The sequence below is a fragment of the Lethenteron reissneri genome, chromosome 23 (genome assembly GCF_015708825.2).
Source record: "Lethenteron reissneri isolate LAM-NWPU_2019-01 chromosome 23, ASM1570882v1, whole genome shotgun sequence".
Lineage (NCBI taxonomy): Eukaryota > Metazoa > Chordata > Hyperoartia > Petromyzontiformes > Petromyzontidae > Lethenteron > Lethenteron reissneri.
This window is the reverse complement of record NC_083801.1, coordinates 11,578,092-11,595,802: the sequence shown is the minus strand read 5'-3', so window position 1 is coordinate 11,595,802 and position 17,711 is coordinate 11,578,092. Positions and strand designations below refer to the sequence as shown.

General features: G+C 40.3%; 1 protein-coding gene across 6 annotated transcripts in view; it reads right to left on the bottom strand.

Annotated features, from left to right (window-relative positions):
- Window positions 1-17,711, bottom strand: part of LOC133345980 (formin-like protein 2) — an 80,933-nt gene that overhangs the window by 23,263 nt on the left and 39,959 nt on the right. For 3 of the 6 annotated variants that reach the window (XM_061557185.1, XM_061557184.1, XM_061557187.1), the window contains exons 3-10: window positions 14,440-14,520; window positions 11,856-11,968; window positions 8,702-8,785; window positions 7,664-7,821; window positions 5,552-5,579; window positions 3,765-3,873; window positions 2,865-2,941; window positions 2,152-2,245 (exon numbers count right to left, since the gene is read on the bottom strand). In XM_061557185.1, the coding sequence (XP_061413169.1) occupies window positions 2,152-2,245; window positions 2,865-2,941; window positions 3,765-3,873; window positions 5,552-5,579; window positions 7,664-7,821; window positions 8,702-8,785; window positions 11,856-11,968; window positions 14,440-14,520 (744 nt within the window). Of the gene's footprint in view, window positions 1-2,151; window positions 2,246-2,864; window positions 2,942-3,764; window positions 3,874-5,551; window positions 5,580-7,662; window positions 7,822-8,701; window positions 8,786-11,855; window positions 11,969-14,439; window positions 14,521-17,711 lie in introns of all 6 variants that reach the window. The other 3 variants (XM_061557190.1, XM_061557189.1, XM_061557188.1) reach the window with 2 other exon arrangements.

The following is a 17,711-nucleotide window of genomic DNA, read 5'->3' as shown; positions in this document are numbered from 1 at the left end:
TCTTCTTGGCTAACAATCCCAAATCCCTGTGCAATGAGAAGGCTGCACTTCCGCAGCATCGCAAGTCTCATCACAGGAAAAAAACGTGAATGGATCAGGACGGCACAATGTTGCATATCTCGCTCGCTGGTGATGGGCCCAGCACGGGGATTGAAACTCGTGGATAGATTGATCTGCCACAGGGAGCCACTTGGCCAGATGTTTAAATTATAGTTCAACGTACAGCCCTGAAATGTCTTTCTGGCAGAAGGTCCTCTACTCGAGGGAGTCTACAAAGTCCCTATAGACGGTATTAATTTTGGTCTACTCTTCCACGCCACCCAGACATCTTTGAAGAGGTGGGAGCATCCACACTTTACCACACTTTACCACACCACGTGCGAGATGCCAAATGACCAACTGTAGTTAAAATTGTGTTAAAATTATTCTTTGGTCATATTAAGCCTTCACACAGAATGACACAAATTTCACCAGAAGAAATTAACAGGGGGTTATGGTAGCCTGTGAGATCATCTCTCATTTGCTTAAAATAATTATGCAAATATGGATATTAAAATACAAAAATACGTGTTTTTTTATGTAGAAAGATATTCTATACTCTTTGGTTCTTTCGGTAAAGTCACGTAGATAGAAAATTAATAGATCACGACGTTTCGATCGCAACACAAGCAACCGCCATCAGGTGAAACAAACACAAACTGCCGACACACCAACTGCAACACGTGTTCTAACCACAAAGTATATTTTAGCTAGTACAGTATACATTATATATCATATATGTAATGATGCATCAATTTACTAATTATAATCGACTATTATGCTTAAGATGTTATTGATGCATGCATCATATTGATATTAGGAAGCCACTGAAGTTATGCACTTTTAAATATAGATTGAAAACCCATTTCTTTAGAACTTATTTTTGTGTTTAGTTTGTTGTCCTTTCCCACACACCTCTGATTAGCATGGTTGGCCACATATGGTTGCGAAAGAAGTTCAACATACAAAGGTACATCATGGGAGATTGATTGTTTCATTTGTATGCAAGTGGTTCATGTATATCCTGCAGACACTCTCAATGTATCACGATGATAACATTTTGATTCACTTATTGAATCAAATCACATCCCTGAGTTGCAATGTCATTGCAATGCATGGGGATGTGGAGGGGAAGGCAAATCATTGCATGCTTTTTTTATGATTTGCATTCAGATGCCTTAACTGGTTGTGGTTGTTTCCATCCTACCTAACGTTCACTAGTGCATTTTTTTCCCCCGTGTCCCACACTCAGTTTGCCACTTCTAGCCCCGCCCACTTCCCCCCCCCCCAGCCTCACGTCCTCTTCCCCTAGCGCTCACGCCTCCCCCTTCCCCTACCCCACCCCTCTCTCTCTCCCCCTTGCTTACCTATATAACCTCTTGCCACGGCAGCTCTCTCGCCTACTTCAGCATTTTCTTGCTGTGGTTGTTCCACCTGATGAAGATTGCTTGTGTTGCGATTGAAACGTCGTGATTTGTTTTTATTTTATTTCTACCTACGTGACTTTACCGAAAGAACCAGTTATTGTTTTAAAGTGATTTAAACTGTTATCGATGGAAAACCATGTAAATAGCCAGCAACATTGGACGTAACATTTCAATCAGACTGGAGCGGGGCGGCTGTTGACTTTGAATATACTACAATTTTTATTTTAGCAGGTAAGACCCACTGAACTATATAGCTCATTTTCAGAAGCGAGCTGGCCACAAATGGTAGCTCAATGAAGTGGCTTATCATGTGGAAATTTAAAGCAGCCAAATACTCTTGTATGCTTGTTTCTAAATGTGGAGGGAAAAACCAGAAGACCTGGAGAAAACTCCACATGACCACAGGGAGAGAGACACGCACACTAAATATACAGGCGTCAGGGTCAAGATCTCTTGCATACCAGGCGAGGTATGTGTCACACAATGTAAATGTCACATCTTAATACTTGTTTTATTGCTAGAAAGGGTAAAACCTATCCTTATATAACACTGCACTACTCATGATCAAATAGTTCACTGTAAAGGAAACTTTACGCTGCACATATGAGCACCTTGCATGGCACTTCATCTCAGCCATGCCAAACAAGTATCTCTCACTGGTCTGTCAACTCTGATGAAGATTCACCTCCTTGAAGTTGTCAAAGGCAGACAGGATGATTTCATGTCCTCCCCGCACCAAACACACAGCTGCCAAAAGCTCCAGCACCAGCGCTTTGGTCCTGACAGGCACATGACCCACAAAACAGCAGCATCACCCCGGTGTGAAGCGTAATACACCAGCAGTGTGAACAATAACACACTCCAATGTTATTAATCATTTACATGTGCAGCCTCAACACATGTTGTCAATTTTTTTCCATTGCTTGCCAACAGTGATACAAATTTAATGTAAATGTTTGTCCTGTTATTATGGGGGCTTCCCATACGATAGTCTTCGCACACTACCACAACATGCCTTTCAACAAATATCAATCTTATTCTTTGGGTCTTTCGGTAAAGTCACGAAGATAGGTTAAAAAAGAAAATAATAATAATAAACTATGACGTTTCGATCACAACTCAAGCGATCGTCATCGTAGTTTTTTGTTATTTTCTTTGAACCTATCTACTTGACTTTACCAAAAAGACCCAAAGAATATGAATTCCTGCAGTCACGAAAGCTTTAAGTCAAGATTTAAATTATCAATCTTCTACATTCATACACAAGCCAGGACACTACACAATGCACACATATGAAAATTTGATAACAACATAAACCCGTGCTGAGGGAGTATGTGGACTTGGATTTGAAAAGCCCTGCTGTTTTAGTTGTACAATAAACTAACGTATGTTTCATACCTTGGGTTTTTGTTGTTCAAGCTGAGAGCAATTTCATTAACGCACTGAGGGTGTGCCATCACCATGTTGAACCCATACTATGAAAGAGACGAGGAAACATCAAGAGGATGAGCAAACCACAATTCGATTATGACCTCAATTGTGCATCTCATAAACAGCATAAACATTGAATTTCACTGTGATCATTTTCATTAAGTACCCATTTTATCTGGAGCTTAATGGACTCATACATCAACCAAGAGTCATCACTGTAGGTGAAAATTAAAAAGTCTCATGGCTTCAGTTATGATCATAACTTAATGAGTTTCAAAAACATAAGTCAACACTACTTATAGATATCTTGCTACATTATATATGAACTTACATTAGGTTTACTTTTAGAAAATATATCTAAACTCTATAGATTTACTACAGGTCACAATATAATAAAAAATCCGGAAGACACATAGATATATTGAGTACCCCTAATAAAACGTTATAGAAAACAAAACACTGTAGATTAACGGTGGAGATGTTACTGTTGTATTATGAATGTAAAAGGAGTGATTAACCCTTTCCCGTTCCAAGACATCTGAAAGGTGCAAGGTGGGTCCCATTCACCACTGAATCTCAGAACGCACAAGTGGTTCAGCGTTAATTTCATTTAGAGGCATAGCGCCGTTGTTTTTAAAAACATTGTACTCACTGCACAGAACTGTAGCGACACAACCACACTGTATGATAGATGGTGCCAAACAGTGCCACACGCCCTCTCGCATGACCTTGTGAGAAGCCTTGGTACCGATAAAGTTATTTTAATGTAGTTTTTCTCTCCTGGTTCGTGTACATCATTGGAACGATATATCATCAAGAATTGGAAAGAGTAAAATGTCAGGTTGTTGAGAGATGCTGCCTGCCCACCTGGTAGTTCATGATGGCCCGCAGGCACATGATGCACACGTGGACATCATCCTTTTGGCTGACCAGCCGTGAGTTCTTGAGCGTCTTGCGGCTGGGCAGGCTGTTATAACTGAGCCAATACACAACAGCACGGGTGTCATCGAAAAAAGGCACAATAAAGTACTTAAAATCCTAACGGGCTAATGCAGTGCAATGGTTTGACGTTTCGTTCATTTCTTCAACCTGTATTAAACGCCAGAGAAACATTCCATGGAGAATTTACAAGTAACGTTCAAGTAATAATGTGTTGTTCAATAAAAGACCATCACTGTGGCAGGTGCAATATGTGAGGATATTTTAGGCTACAACAGTAACGACGAGATGCCTGTATGCACAAAGAGGGCCGTGGGATCATTTGTGCGGCATAATTAAATGGACAACAGAATGAATGTTCCTTTAAGGGATACTGCTTCTTGGTGCCCTGTGTCACATATATAGAAGCAAACAACGCTGGGGACTGCAAATACATGTTATTGGACTCAAAGGCAAGTGCACTCACAAGACAACCTAGGATTAATACAATTACAGATTCCGCAAGTTAGCCACTACAAATGCTGACTTTTTCTTTCACGTACGTATTACAAGGAGGTATTTATTTCAAGAAACGGCACAGACATTATAATGTTATGCTTTTGGTGCAAACGTGTAGACGACAATACAAAAACACAAATATCCCTGCATACAGCCTACAGAGACTGTTAGAGCAGCTGCTGTCAGTGAGCACCTATGAAGGCCGCACACAGGGAGGGCACGATGGGGTGGTGTGACCAGCACCACGCATGGCCGTCTGTCTCCCAAGCACTGATGTTTTCACATGGTACAAGACATCATTTAAGTCTCAGGGAGGCCCAGGACAAGTTATGATACCACTTGCCACTGATATTAGCCAGATGTGAAATTTTTTACTTAGGCTTCCAGGTTCATAACACAGTGTGCTAACCACTACATCTATTGGCATACACTTTCCCAAAGTGGCTGCCACCATTACATTTTACTAGATGTAGATTGGCACAAAAATAAATACAACGTTGAAGTGAATGTTTCGATGCTGTGATTGGATAGTTACACTGAACATAATGCACCTGAAAGGATCTATTGTATCAACTGTCAGATGGGCTGCTCTTTTCAGTGTCAGACAATAAACACAGAGCAGTTGAGTCAACACTACATCACGCCCATCCAAAGCAGCATGCATACGAATGCAGTTGAAGTTTGGGTGGCCACAGCAGCGAGCTGATTTCTTAATTCACATGCAAATGTGTTGAAACCCTCACGATAAAACCAGTGGTTTATAATGCCCATGGTGACGGCTAGAAGGGAAGCGTGGCATTCCAAATATACCACTGTATATTAAGGCTTGAGAGTCCCTGTGTTTTGTTAATCAGAGACGACATTTCTGATACGGATATCTCACAAAAGTGAAATGGACAAAGTCAAATGACATTTTTTAGAAGGGCCACAGCTTGTAGAAATTAGTTGCTGGTGTCCATTTTTGGCAAAATATAATGCTGCCGAAATAATGAATAGGGATTATGACTAACTTTGGTCTGATGAACCTTCAAATGAGCTGATGGGCTCTATTGGGAAGTTTTTTTTTTCTGACATAGTGGGTAGTACAGATGGACATTGATTCATGTGACGCTTGCCCTGTATGGACAGCACATACCAATTTTACCACTTCCCTCCATAGATCGTAGTTAGAGAACATAGGGTCAAGTACGACATAATCGAGTTACAGATCAACATACCCATCACTCTCAGTGATGTTCCCCCGTCCACGCGCAGAAAGGGAAAAAAGCAGAATATTCATAGTCACACGGCAGAAAAACAGAAGAATAAGAAGAAGAAATACACATGCAAAGATATATCCATACAGTATTTTATAACATGATTTACAGGTGCAATATAGTGAAAGTTGCAGGTGGGTCATGCATATATAAGCTAAAGAGTTATTAAGTGGACATAGAATTAATTGGACCATATGTGCTGCACACCAACAGACTAAAGCCACAATTCTAACTGTATTAAATTAGGCTTCTTCATTAATATTTACAGCAACCAATATTGTCATTATAATTGTACCTTCTACTGAAAAGAAATACTGTACTAAGATGAACATGAACCCTCTCCAGCATAATGATACAACTGATGGCTTGAAAATGATAAATGCATTTAACGCTCATTAATTTGCCTTGGGCCACCATCGTTTCAACTTGCAAACTATCAAAATATCACTGATATTTGATTGGTTCTGCTTTCCTTTGGATGAATGTTGGTGCCATCATGACTCAGAGAGGAATACATATTTCTAAAACTGCTAATGAAGCTCCATAATGAAAAGGTCGCAGACCAATGCCAATACAACCGCTTGCACCATGCCAAAATGTCACTAAATGTCAGATTGCAGAATAAATTTGACAAGGAAAGAATAAAATACGCATAATAAGATTCCTCCCTCTTATTTCATGCGTAATGGATGCACCCACTCTGCATTCGTCAAAGCGACCACATTAATGGCCAGCAGGAATTCTCAATTGTGCAAACTGGGAGAGTGGTACGATTACTTTCTTTGGTCGATGGAGAAATGGCATATAAAAATTACGTTCCACATAAATACATACTTTGTTCAAAGGCAAGTGCTTACGACAAATATTACGCCATTAATAATTTTGGATGAGAATTATGTCTGATAACTACAGTAGTTTAAAATAGCGCATGGCATTTGCTACAGTAATAAACAGCTCATGGACCTTCACTGTATTTTAATTTCAGTCAATTAAAAAAAAAATTCAGCGTTCGTTCTCCAAACACACTAATTTAATCAGAGCGTACAAATATTGACGTTTTGCACTTAAGATGTTCCTAAAAGACCTGTGGTGAGGCAAGCCACAAACTTAAGCAACCATTAGACTACGAATTAAGTTATTTAAAGGCAAAAATGCATTCGCTTGCGAGAAATAAAAAAGGTAATTATGCCAAATGTTTCTATTTTGTGAGCATTATTATATATATATAAAAAAGTAACACATTAGAAGCTACAGAGCTGTGTGATGAGGTTAAAAATTACTTGCATACACGATGCACACAACAGCTGTAATGCAAATCGTTATTTGTTTTTACCTAAATAGAAACAAATGCAATATATGCCAATGAACATTTGATGAGGTCTGTTATTTAGATGTGGAAAAAGGCATTTGGAATACTCTTGCGTTAAGTGAGAAAATATTTCCTATAAAAAACAAGCAAAACTAAACACCTATTTGGAAGAAATAAAATATCCCCATTTCATGGTTTTCCAGAAAGAAATCACATCCATTGCAGAAATAAAATGTCACAACAGGAAATAAATTCCAATCTAATATACAGAAAAACTATATTTAAAAGTATAAGATATTTTGACAGCAACTTGAGTTACAATTGTCGTGTCAGTAAATTAATATCACTGTCAAGGCTTGCCATTCAAACTAAATTTGGCCCTACAACAGCAAGCCCGTCACCAACACTGCATAATCAAAATAGTGTAAGAGTCTTAATACCTATGTCCACTCTCACAGCAGGTATTCCAATTTAAGAAAGAGGAATGAATTTGGAGACCGATCGGAAGCTGCATATACGTGAGCATCCCTGGTGTAATCCAATCCTATTTGTTAAATTTTCTCCAGGCACCCCCAATTTCCTTCCGAATGCAAAACAATACTGAAATAATAAACTGGTTAAATATCTCACAGACTGACCCTCCTGAAACCGAGTCTTGAGAGTCGAGTGTGGCTTTCCTGGCACGATTAGTAAATTAATAACGCGGTACATCGGTAAAAAACAAACTTGCTTATGTCATATTTTATTCCCGACGCACACTCACCGGAGGCTGAGGTGGTGGCGAGCCATCTTGGCCGTGGTGGTACACACAGCCGCATGCAGCCCGTTATTCTTGCCGGAGAGGTCCTCGATGGATCGATCCAGAGACTTGGATCGGCTGAGCGTGCCATTGCCAGCACCTTCTGCACCTTCAATGTCAAACCTACAGTGAGGAGAACGGAGTAGGAAAGGATTATTGCACACAGAATGCATATCAACAGGGACAAAACATGCACATAGTCCAGAGGTCGGCAACCAAAATAACAAGAGACATTTTTTTCGAATTTGGTAAGAAACTCAATATTTCAAGAGCCGCAATGCATGTGAATACAAGACGGTTCTAAATAAATAACGTCACGAATCAGTCCTTAAAGAGCCGCAGGTTGCTGACCCCTGACATAACCTGTAGCTAACCAGATACATTAAGTCCACTGGAATATTTGTAAAATTTTGCATATTCAATGTTTATACTACTCATGAGGGAACCTGGGACTTACTATTTGTAAGTGCAGGCATACATAAACACGAGTATGGATAAAAGTTAAAATGTGCATTAGAGCTGGATAAAGTAATATTCACTTCCAATGATTACAACGTGGAAGAATCCTGCAAAATGTGTGATTCTTCCATGGGCAATACCCATGTTAATGTCTCCGTTCATTTGAATGGGATTTCAAAAGGGATTCTGGCACATACGATTTGTAGATTTGAATGGGATTCTACTGCAAATATAGCATAGCTAAGCTTTAGCTATGCTTAAATCAGCTAAGCAACACCGATTCTACACATCCAGAATTACCATTGCCAACGACTAGCTGCATAGTATTGGCCCGATTCTACCCAAAGTCTGGCGTCATGTTCAGCCAACCTATGTTTAGATATTTTACAAATTTACAAAAGTTATACACGTGCTCTTAAAATATTACTGTACTGTCCACCATTTTCACGTTTTAACATTAAACGTAAGAATGTTTATAGTTAAACAGCGTACATGAAGTGTGTCCAAAAAAACCCATCTGTGTAAATGTTGGTGGAATACTCACGTGACGGCGTATTGCGCAAATGACAAGTATTCTATCAGCACATCCAGCCCCTTGTTCTCTTCGTTCAAGAATTCCCGCACCCAGCTGCACAAATGAACATTGGCACTATTATTGTTATCTCAAGTACTTAAGTGTGTTTTCACATATATGCATGTGCTTACATTATATAATTACAGCACTGTGTTATGTGATGCATTATTAAAAAATTAAGGAAAGACTGGGTACCTACTTAAAAAAACACATAAATGCACAAATTCTGGAACTTTGTACAAGTTTCAGATAAAATTAGTTTATCTCATTATCCAGGCCTGATTGCTTTTCACAGACCTTCATTTTATTGCACCCTTATTTTTACAACGTTCTAAAAATAAGGCACTTGAACAAAAACAGGTACGTAACAACATTGGAACATGGCACAGAGTGGGCGCAGATTTAGCAACAACTAATTCAGACCACAACATCAACACCAAAACCAGCTGAAAATACTACACTCGCCCTGTCCCCTTATATCCTGCCTGTAATCGTGGGCCTGCATGAACATACGTCGAACCATTTTGTGGAGGATGGGGCGGAGGCCAACTGCTTCCTGCTGTGGTTGACAATGGGCAAGTTAATCAGCTGGGAGACCTTGAAGGGAGTGCTTGGAAGTTGGGACTGCTTTAATGCAAGCTGCTGTGAGAGGGGTGGGGTTGGGGGAGTGAGCGGAGGAAGTTAGGCCTCCCATCCGCTCCTTCTCTCGCCACTTCAGATTCAAACTTACGCCAGGCCAATTCCACAGGCACCCTCGAGGGTGGTGGTGGTGGTGGGGGCTTTCAAAAGTTGGCAAGAAATGGTCAAAGTAGCAGAGCAAAACAAAAATTACCATGATGCATGTGTGTATACATTCGACAGCGAATTGGAAGGCCGCAAGCTTTCTTGGATAATTTCACGCAATGGGACCCGTATGTCTGCGACAAAGGCTGGAGGGGTATTGTCTTTCAAAAAGAAATGGGGGATGTTCCAAATTACGAAGAAAAACAGCACAACAGGAAACACAGCTGCATGCAGGAATGCAAAACAAAACTCTCTTCGTATTAAATGTGAGGCAACAGGATGACAAAAATAGGTTCGCAAAGACAAAACAATGTTGTAGAAACAAAAACAGAGTACTTTATGTACAGTGATGGAAAGGCATACGCAAGCATACAAACTACACAATAACGATAAATACTTGTGTAAATGTTGGTTGATAAATACTTTGCACAAACATTCCAAAATGTAACCGACACAAGATGAGTAAACATAAAAAAACTACAACGTACTTAGGTTGTGTGCAAACAACTCAAATTCTGTTTAAATGTTTCGAGTAAGACTGACAACATTGATCACACACATACACACGCTCGCTTGAGAATGTAAGTGTACTTGCCAGGAATGGTATGTACTATGCAGAAACTTTCTGCTTCCCATAGTCCCTGACATCCTAACCCATGTCCAGCTGGCCCAAATTGCAATCTCGGTGCGCCTCTCTTTGCCCATGAAGCAATGGACAACTGTAGTTCAGTGGGCAAAATGTAACCAAGAGTGGCCAACGAACAGATGCATAGATCTGTAAAAAGCTGCCAGCTATTCGTGTAAACGAGCTGCTTGCACGTGAACACTTCAGAACGTGCAAGCAATGTGTGGCTGCCACACGATACGATCTATGTGATATCGATGCCTTAAATACGATATGTCATACCATCATTGATCAACTTAACAGTATCAAATGCATTGACAATGCAATAAACTCTACATTCTCTGCCATACAACTGCAGCATAACACGATAAAACAAATCTACCACCACACAAAACATTAAGAGGAAAGGACAATTCCAATTATGCCATAAGAAAATTGTGGCAACTTTTTTAAAATTTATTTTGTAAGGTGACCAAAGCATAATGTTTAAAGTTACAACTTTCACTGACGTACATTGGCCTCAAGTTGTTAAAGACATTTTTTTTCTACATTTGTTCTGGACTATACAGATGTTGTAATAATAACCACATTACCATCCAATACATGTATTTGAAGGTCGCCTACACCAAAATATTTGCGAAGTTGTTAATTACATTGGCTTATATATAGTGCGATTGTCCTCATTATTCATCGACTAATATTCAAAGGAAGTAGAGAATGCATCCAAAAGAATGCCACCATGAAAATAGAACAATGAGATTAGTTTGATTTAACATGTAGGCTTTCGCGACCAATATTGTCCATAATAGAGGGTTTTTGTTTGTTTGTTAGATTGCGTAAATATAAATGTGTCGTTAAACCTGCCACAATTCTGGCTGTCGCCTGATGAGACTGGTTGTAATTACCGGTGAAACCTGATGCTCGAATTGTAACTGTTGTGGGTTTATTCTCCAACACACCGGTGTGCTGAACGAGTAGCTAAAAGGCACATTTTGTTTACGTGATAAACCTTACTAATTGGCTGTGTCGGGTGGTGGCGGGTTTAACGACACATTTATATTGATTCGATCTAACCCAAAAATAAAAACCTCTATTATGAGATTAGTTCATGTGCTGGAGTGCAGTGGGATGGCAGCGGCCCTGGACCATGGTGGCAACAGCGTGGGGAGCCCTTCATCCAGCAGTGGATAGATAATGGTTGATGATGATTCCAAACAAATTAGCCACATCACAAGAGAAAAATTTACAGAATGAATGAATGTTGCTATTCGCAAGCTAATGGGTCCCATTGCGTAGAAGTGGGGTTCTCCGCACATTTGAGCTTGCCAGTGGCAGGCGTGGCAGCGGTAAGCTTTTATGACTATACTGGTGTGATGAATCCTAATAATGGCAAAACTGGTTTACAGTTATATCTTTGTCTTACTATTGCCTGAAAGTTAGTCACAATTAGATTAATCTATTGATGGTGACGTAAGAGAAAATTACCACAATGCTGTTCTGTGGCGCTGGTGGTTTTACATAACGCCTTTTGAACACAAAGTTGTACATTTCAGTGTGTTGTCGAAACATCTCATCACCCTGTGCACTGCTTCATTTACCCAATTTTGGCAAGAGGCCCCACTTGCCCGTGCGTTCGAGGGCTATCCAAGAGCACGACTGTGCCACTTTCAAGCCGGGTTGGATCATCTCCTGCAGTAGAGGGAGGCAGGGACTTACCCGATGTGATTGGTGCGCAGAGAAATCTCCAGCTCTCGCAGCACTTGTGTGGACTCCTGCACGCGCCTCCTCAGCTTCTGCAGGGGCAAGAACATGCATCCCAGCAAGGTACACTTCTCTATGTTGACACCAAGGTCGAAAACACCTCGACATGTTCACACACAATATGCATTCCTTAATTGCGTGCATTCGTTAACTTCTGAAGTAGAGTTAAGCATGTTCCCATGTTTAAAGAAGTTTGGAATTTTGTTGTTGTTCTAGAACCTTATTTGTACATGGCAGAACTGTCATTTTCTAAAGATGTTCATTTATCCAACCTTTTAAAATATCCTCCTATACCTCAGTACCCAGTGTGTCGGGTATGTGACGTTGTACTGTATGTTGTATTCTCTCATACTATATACAATGTACCTGTATGGGCCTTGTGTAAATCCACTGCTGAATAAGGGCCTCCCCACGCCGTGCAGGTTATTGATCGTTATTTGGCCATACTTCACCACAGTGGTCAGTGTGGGATGGTGAATGCAGGTGGCATAAATGTAAGAACATAAAAATACAGTTCAACACTGCCCACCACATAGCCCCACAAGTCCTATGACAATCTGTTTGTGCATGAAGTTCACCCATAGGTGAAAGGGCCTGTTCAGAGATCACCCTCCACTAATGTTAGCACATGGCCAAGAATTTAACTCAGCTGACTGGGTTCATACAATACGAAGCGCACTCACCAATGCCACATTGCTTATTTGAGAAACTCAATAACGCATTTTCAAAGTGTATGGTGTTTTACATAACAACTTATTTATTCTCTCATACCATGCCAATATGAAACAGCATGCTGATGACCAAAACTGATTCGCGTAAAGTGATTTCTTCTAGGGGTTGATGTGCTCGCATTTCCAGCCAGTTCAACTTGAATCGGTGAGCACCCGTGGAGATTGACTGTATCTGGCTTTTGCACAGATCACAACAATAAGCCAGGGCAAGGCCTCTGTTTTGACAAGACTGCGTCCATTGTCTAAGGAACTTGCTGCCAAGTGTGAGCTGCATTGAAGCTTTGCGCTTCCTTCCAGCTGTCATGGTACAGCATGGTATGAAGAGTCATGTGCCACCCAAAATGTACCAACTATCTCAGTTTATCACTGCAGTCATGTTTTCTTAGAAACCATACGGTAATTGTTGTAATGCCGAAATGATAAATGGCTTCCAGAATCCCAATGAGGTTGCACAATTTTTGGAACGGATGTAAAAAAATCGTGGAGTTATCAAAAGTCATTTATGCCAGTTGTTAGAAGCTTGAGGGAAACGATAATATAAAAATAACTAATAATTTGAAGTTGGATTCCTTTCTGTTATAATTGTTATTTATTTTTGAGTGAGCCATTCTTACAGGTGTGAAAACTGGTACAGCGTTATAATCATAAAACGTCAACATTTACGTCTGAATCAGAATATCTATACTGGAGAAATCCGATGAGCTGCAAACCTCTTTTTCAGCACGTGCAAACAAGTGCTGTAAATAACAAACATTTATCTCACTCGGGGTGACGATGATATTATTCGTTTAACGACCTTACTTTTTAAAAGTATTCAAAGAAGCTATTACGTACTGTATTACAAAATCATCCAGGAATCATGCATTTATGAAATCAAAGCCTAAATGCAGATCACAGGACCGGCTGGCACATATTGGTTACATCTCTTTTGAGTTCTTTATTTGACGACAAAAGACGCTCAACTAGACAGAACAGAATAACCATTTGCCTGGGATGGAAACAATTAGGTTGCTGAAATAGAACTGGCTGCAGTCCGAGATAGGGGCAGCTGAAAGCAGTTAGCAACGGCGCACGATTCCCTTACAATCCCCAGCAAAAACAACAAATTTCCCCAGCTGCCCCTTCCAGCAGAGGTTGCTGTGGCAACATCTCACAGGGTTTCCCAAACCCACTGGCAGGGGTAGAAACAAAGGCCTTGGTTGTGGAGAGCCTCCTTTAACCAAAGGAAGGAATCTGATCTTAACCCAACAAACCTCTCTGGAGGCCTGCCCGGGCCCTGACACTAGGCAAACGTGGCCCGATCCACCACAGCTCCCATGGGTCCACACCAAGGCTACCAATCAGTTGGAACCATGCTCATCAAAATATTTCCTTCCAAAAAACCTTTTTTTCCCTTCCTGCTCCCTCCACATTCAATAAATACTTTTCTGCATATATGTTAGCCACTCAACAATGGTGAAAATGCAATATTATTTGAGTTTGTAGACGATTATATGTGCCTTATACAGCAATGGAGGCCAGACACCACCATAACGTACTATAATTGAATTGAGACAGTGCCTACATAATTATTTGCCAGTCTAAGTGAATTATAATAATGCAATTATGCGCAATGCTACCCCATCTGTGCACAATGCACGGCACTGGGGGTCATGAAATGTGATGTACCATGAAAACCAATGCTGAAAAATGTCAAATCAAAAATTAATTGATTGGTCTGAAATGTTAGGAATACTTTACTAACCACAAAATATAAATGTTATAATTAATCTGATGTGCACAGTAGCCTGTGTGTAATGTTTTGATACCTTTCTAGTCACGCCTGGGTCCAGGTAGCTCTTCAGCTTCTGTATGTACGTGTGTGGAGGGTTCTTTACTTGGAAACGCTCCTACAAACAACAGAACATATAACAGGCATTCAGTATTCATAGCAGATACCACTTGACTGTCAGAGTACCCCCTCCCATTTAGTATTTGCGAATGTCTCGAATATAGGACAGCAATATATAAAGAGATTTAATGTCTCGTGTATAATCGTTTGCACTGATCTATTTGCATAAACAACAGTGCTGTACCACTGCATAACATTTTCCCAGCAAGCTCTCGTTTGTGTTACACAATCCAACGACCAAATGGTCATCACGTGCAACGTATCAAGGCGTGTGGATTTAATAGCTTTTCTGGCCGCAAAATGTGACCCACATTTTAAAGCACTGCCCTCTCTCTCTCTGCAAGATGGCAATTTCATCACGTTTGAGCCATGGCTCGTGTTCGCGTCCCCACCTATCTCTTCCCCGCTGCCAGTCGCAGGATGTCACGTACACATTGTCTGAGGCGACAGTTCTTCAAATGCAATACAGCAGAGTACTGCCGCGCATTTACAGCAGGCGGGTCACAGAAGGGCAAGGGGTCCAGTGGGGGCAAGCATTAGGGGAGTTGTGAAAGGCAATTAAATGCAATTGCACCGGATCTGCTAAAGAAAAGATGATCTTGCATAGAGCTAGGCTTTCCGTTTATCGCTTTGATTACTCGACTAATCGGATAACACGACAAAGGTTGGGGAACAAAAGTGTCACCTCTATTCCCATGTGTGCCGCAGGATGGAAAATGATGGGCGAAGATTGGTGACTTCATCAGAATCATCAGCCGTGTCACCTGGGCGTGTACGATAGGGGATTCCTGTCTTCAGGAGGTAGAATTTGTGGGTACGGCTATTTTTAAATTGGCCAAAGTAATCAACCACAAAATAAGTAGTCGATAAATAATAGTTAGTTTAATAATCGACTTAATCAACTAATTGTCGCAGCTATAATCGTATATATCCTTGATCAAGGCATCCAAGGTAAAATAGCCATGATAAACATGACAATTAAATTAACGAGTTTGCAGAGCTGCATTGGCCGAGTATGGATAAAAACCTTGTTCCTCCAGCCGAGAGGCTAGAGTTAATGCAGTGCAGTAGAATTCATTTTATTAGCAACTCTATTACCCACAACTTCTATTACCTGCAGGATCTATAGGACGGGTCCGCAAGAACTCCTATTGTCTGCACCCATATCCTTCACATTATCTGCAATATGCACATTTTTTTCATGGATAAATGGGGTACAAAATCCAAATACGATCGCAGATGATAGGATCCGCAATGTTCGTCCACTACATCACCATGGTGAAGAGAAGTTCCACTGTATTTTTTCACGGCAAGCACCTCAGCACGTTGGAAACGAGAGCACCCCAAAGTGGACTGCACAAGGCTCTTGAATCATATACTCTCTGATTGCTGCAGTAATTACGGATGATGAAATATTTATCGTCCTTGAAAAAGACCAATGATGTATCTATACATTAGGTGTAAGGTTTTTATGTATTTTAACACGATGGTTCTACCAGACAAATATTGTAGTTTAAAAGATGGCTGTCACCATTGGTACAACCCAACCAAAACATTCCAGGGAGGCAAAAAATATCAGTTGAATCGTTGCCATTTTTAACATCGTGCCAATTATTATTATTACTATTGCTTCAGCTCACCATTTATTTGAAGAACAATCCTCATAACCAAATTGAGACAAGGGGTACGACGTTTCAGGACAATATCCAAGGAAGTGATAATCATTGTCACCTGACACGGTGGCTTAAATAGCTGTCATAATATTCCAGGAACAAATCAGATATGAACCATTACAAATGAACGTCCTGTGTTCTAATTATATTATAATCTAACGGTGCAAATGATTCAAATTGCTTTTTGTGTTTAGTTGTCCTTCCCCTGAAACTCAGATTCACACAGTTCGCTATGTACGGTGTGAAAGAAGTTCAACATACATTCATTATATGGAGCTTTATTATATGCATTATTCATTATAACTGCTCATGAATATACTACCCTGTAGCAGGATAACATTGACTGAAGTGTAACACTTTGTGTTACACAACACAACTACTGGACATCTGTAATAAAGAGCTTTATAGCTCATCGGATTCTTCTAGTATAAATACATTCTTCTGAAGTGCTAGAGATGTTATAATTGTCTATTAAGAATAAATTATATTCTGTTGATATTGCTGTGAATACATTTCAGTAATATAAAAAAAACACTGGTCATATTCAGGATGCACACAGTTTTGCATTACAACATTCGACCACGTGTAATGATCCACCCCAAGTATTGTCGAGAATAATTATCGCAATTCAAAATGCAATATTTGATATCTCAAAAACCTGATGTGATAGACAAAAACTGATGTCAGATTTGGAATCAGCACCCCAAAATTACCTTAAAACCGTTGGAATACCTTATGCCAGAAAAAGTGTGTTGACCAGTGTATTGCATCAGCATTAGAGCTGCCTTCCCACCACCCTCTGAACCCACACAACCTGAACTGCGCCCTTGCTCCTATCATGGACCACACCAGTCACGTACATAATGGGGCACCACCCCCCACAACTCTCTTGCCATCTGCAGACCCAGTCACTATGACAACTACCTTGAGGCCACACCATCATTAAGTCCCCAGGCCCAACCACGTTTCCTGCTGGATCGGGTTTAATACAAACAGTTCTTCGGCTCCCCGCGAGCAGACACTTTCCCAAAGGCCTGTTTGTCCTTTGGCTGCTTTTACATGGAGTACTGGCTTTAAAAAAAATATATAAAGAAATATTTTTCCAATCCTTCAGTAAGGTTTTAAGAAAATAAATATGTAGGAGTGACGGATGAGAGTGTCGTTTGAAGGTCACTGGCTAATAGCACGTTTTAAAAATGTAAGCGGCCTTCTTCAACCACTGAGCTCATTTTATCTTGTTACGGAATTATGCAATTGAATTAAATGGTATTAAAGGCTATTTATTCTTCTCAGCACGCACGTTAATTGGAGCATTATTCTTTTTTGGGTCTTTTAAAATCTCCACTTGAGATTGTAATTAATCAAATTGATCTCAATGAACAAATATTTAAAAAAAAACAGACACCATCCGTTGTTGGCCAAGCGCAATATTCCCTGGTTAGGTATCACAACGCTAATTTGTATGATAGAGGTCTCACCAACAAGAAGACCATGTGGTGATAATCCTGACTGATGT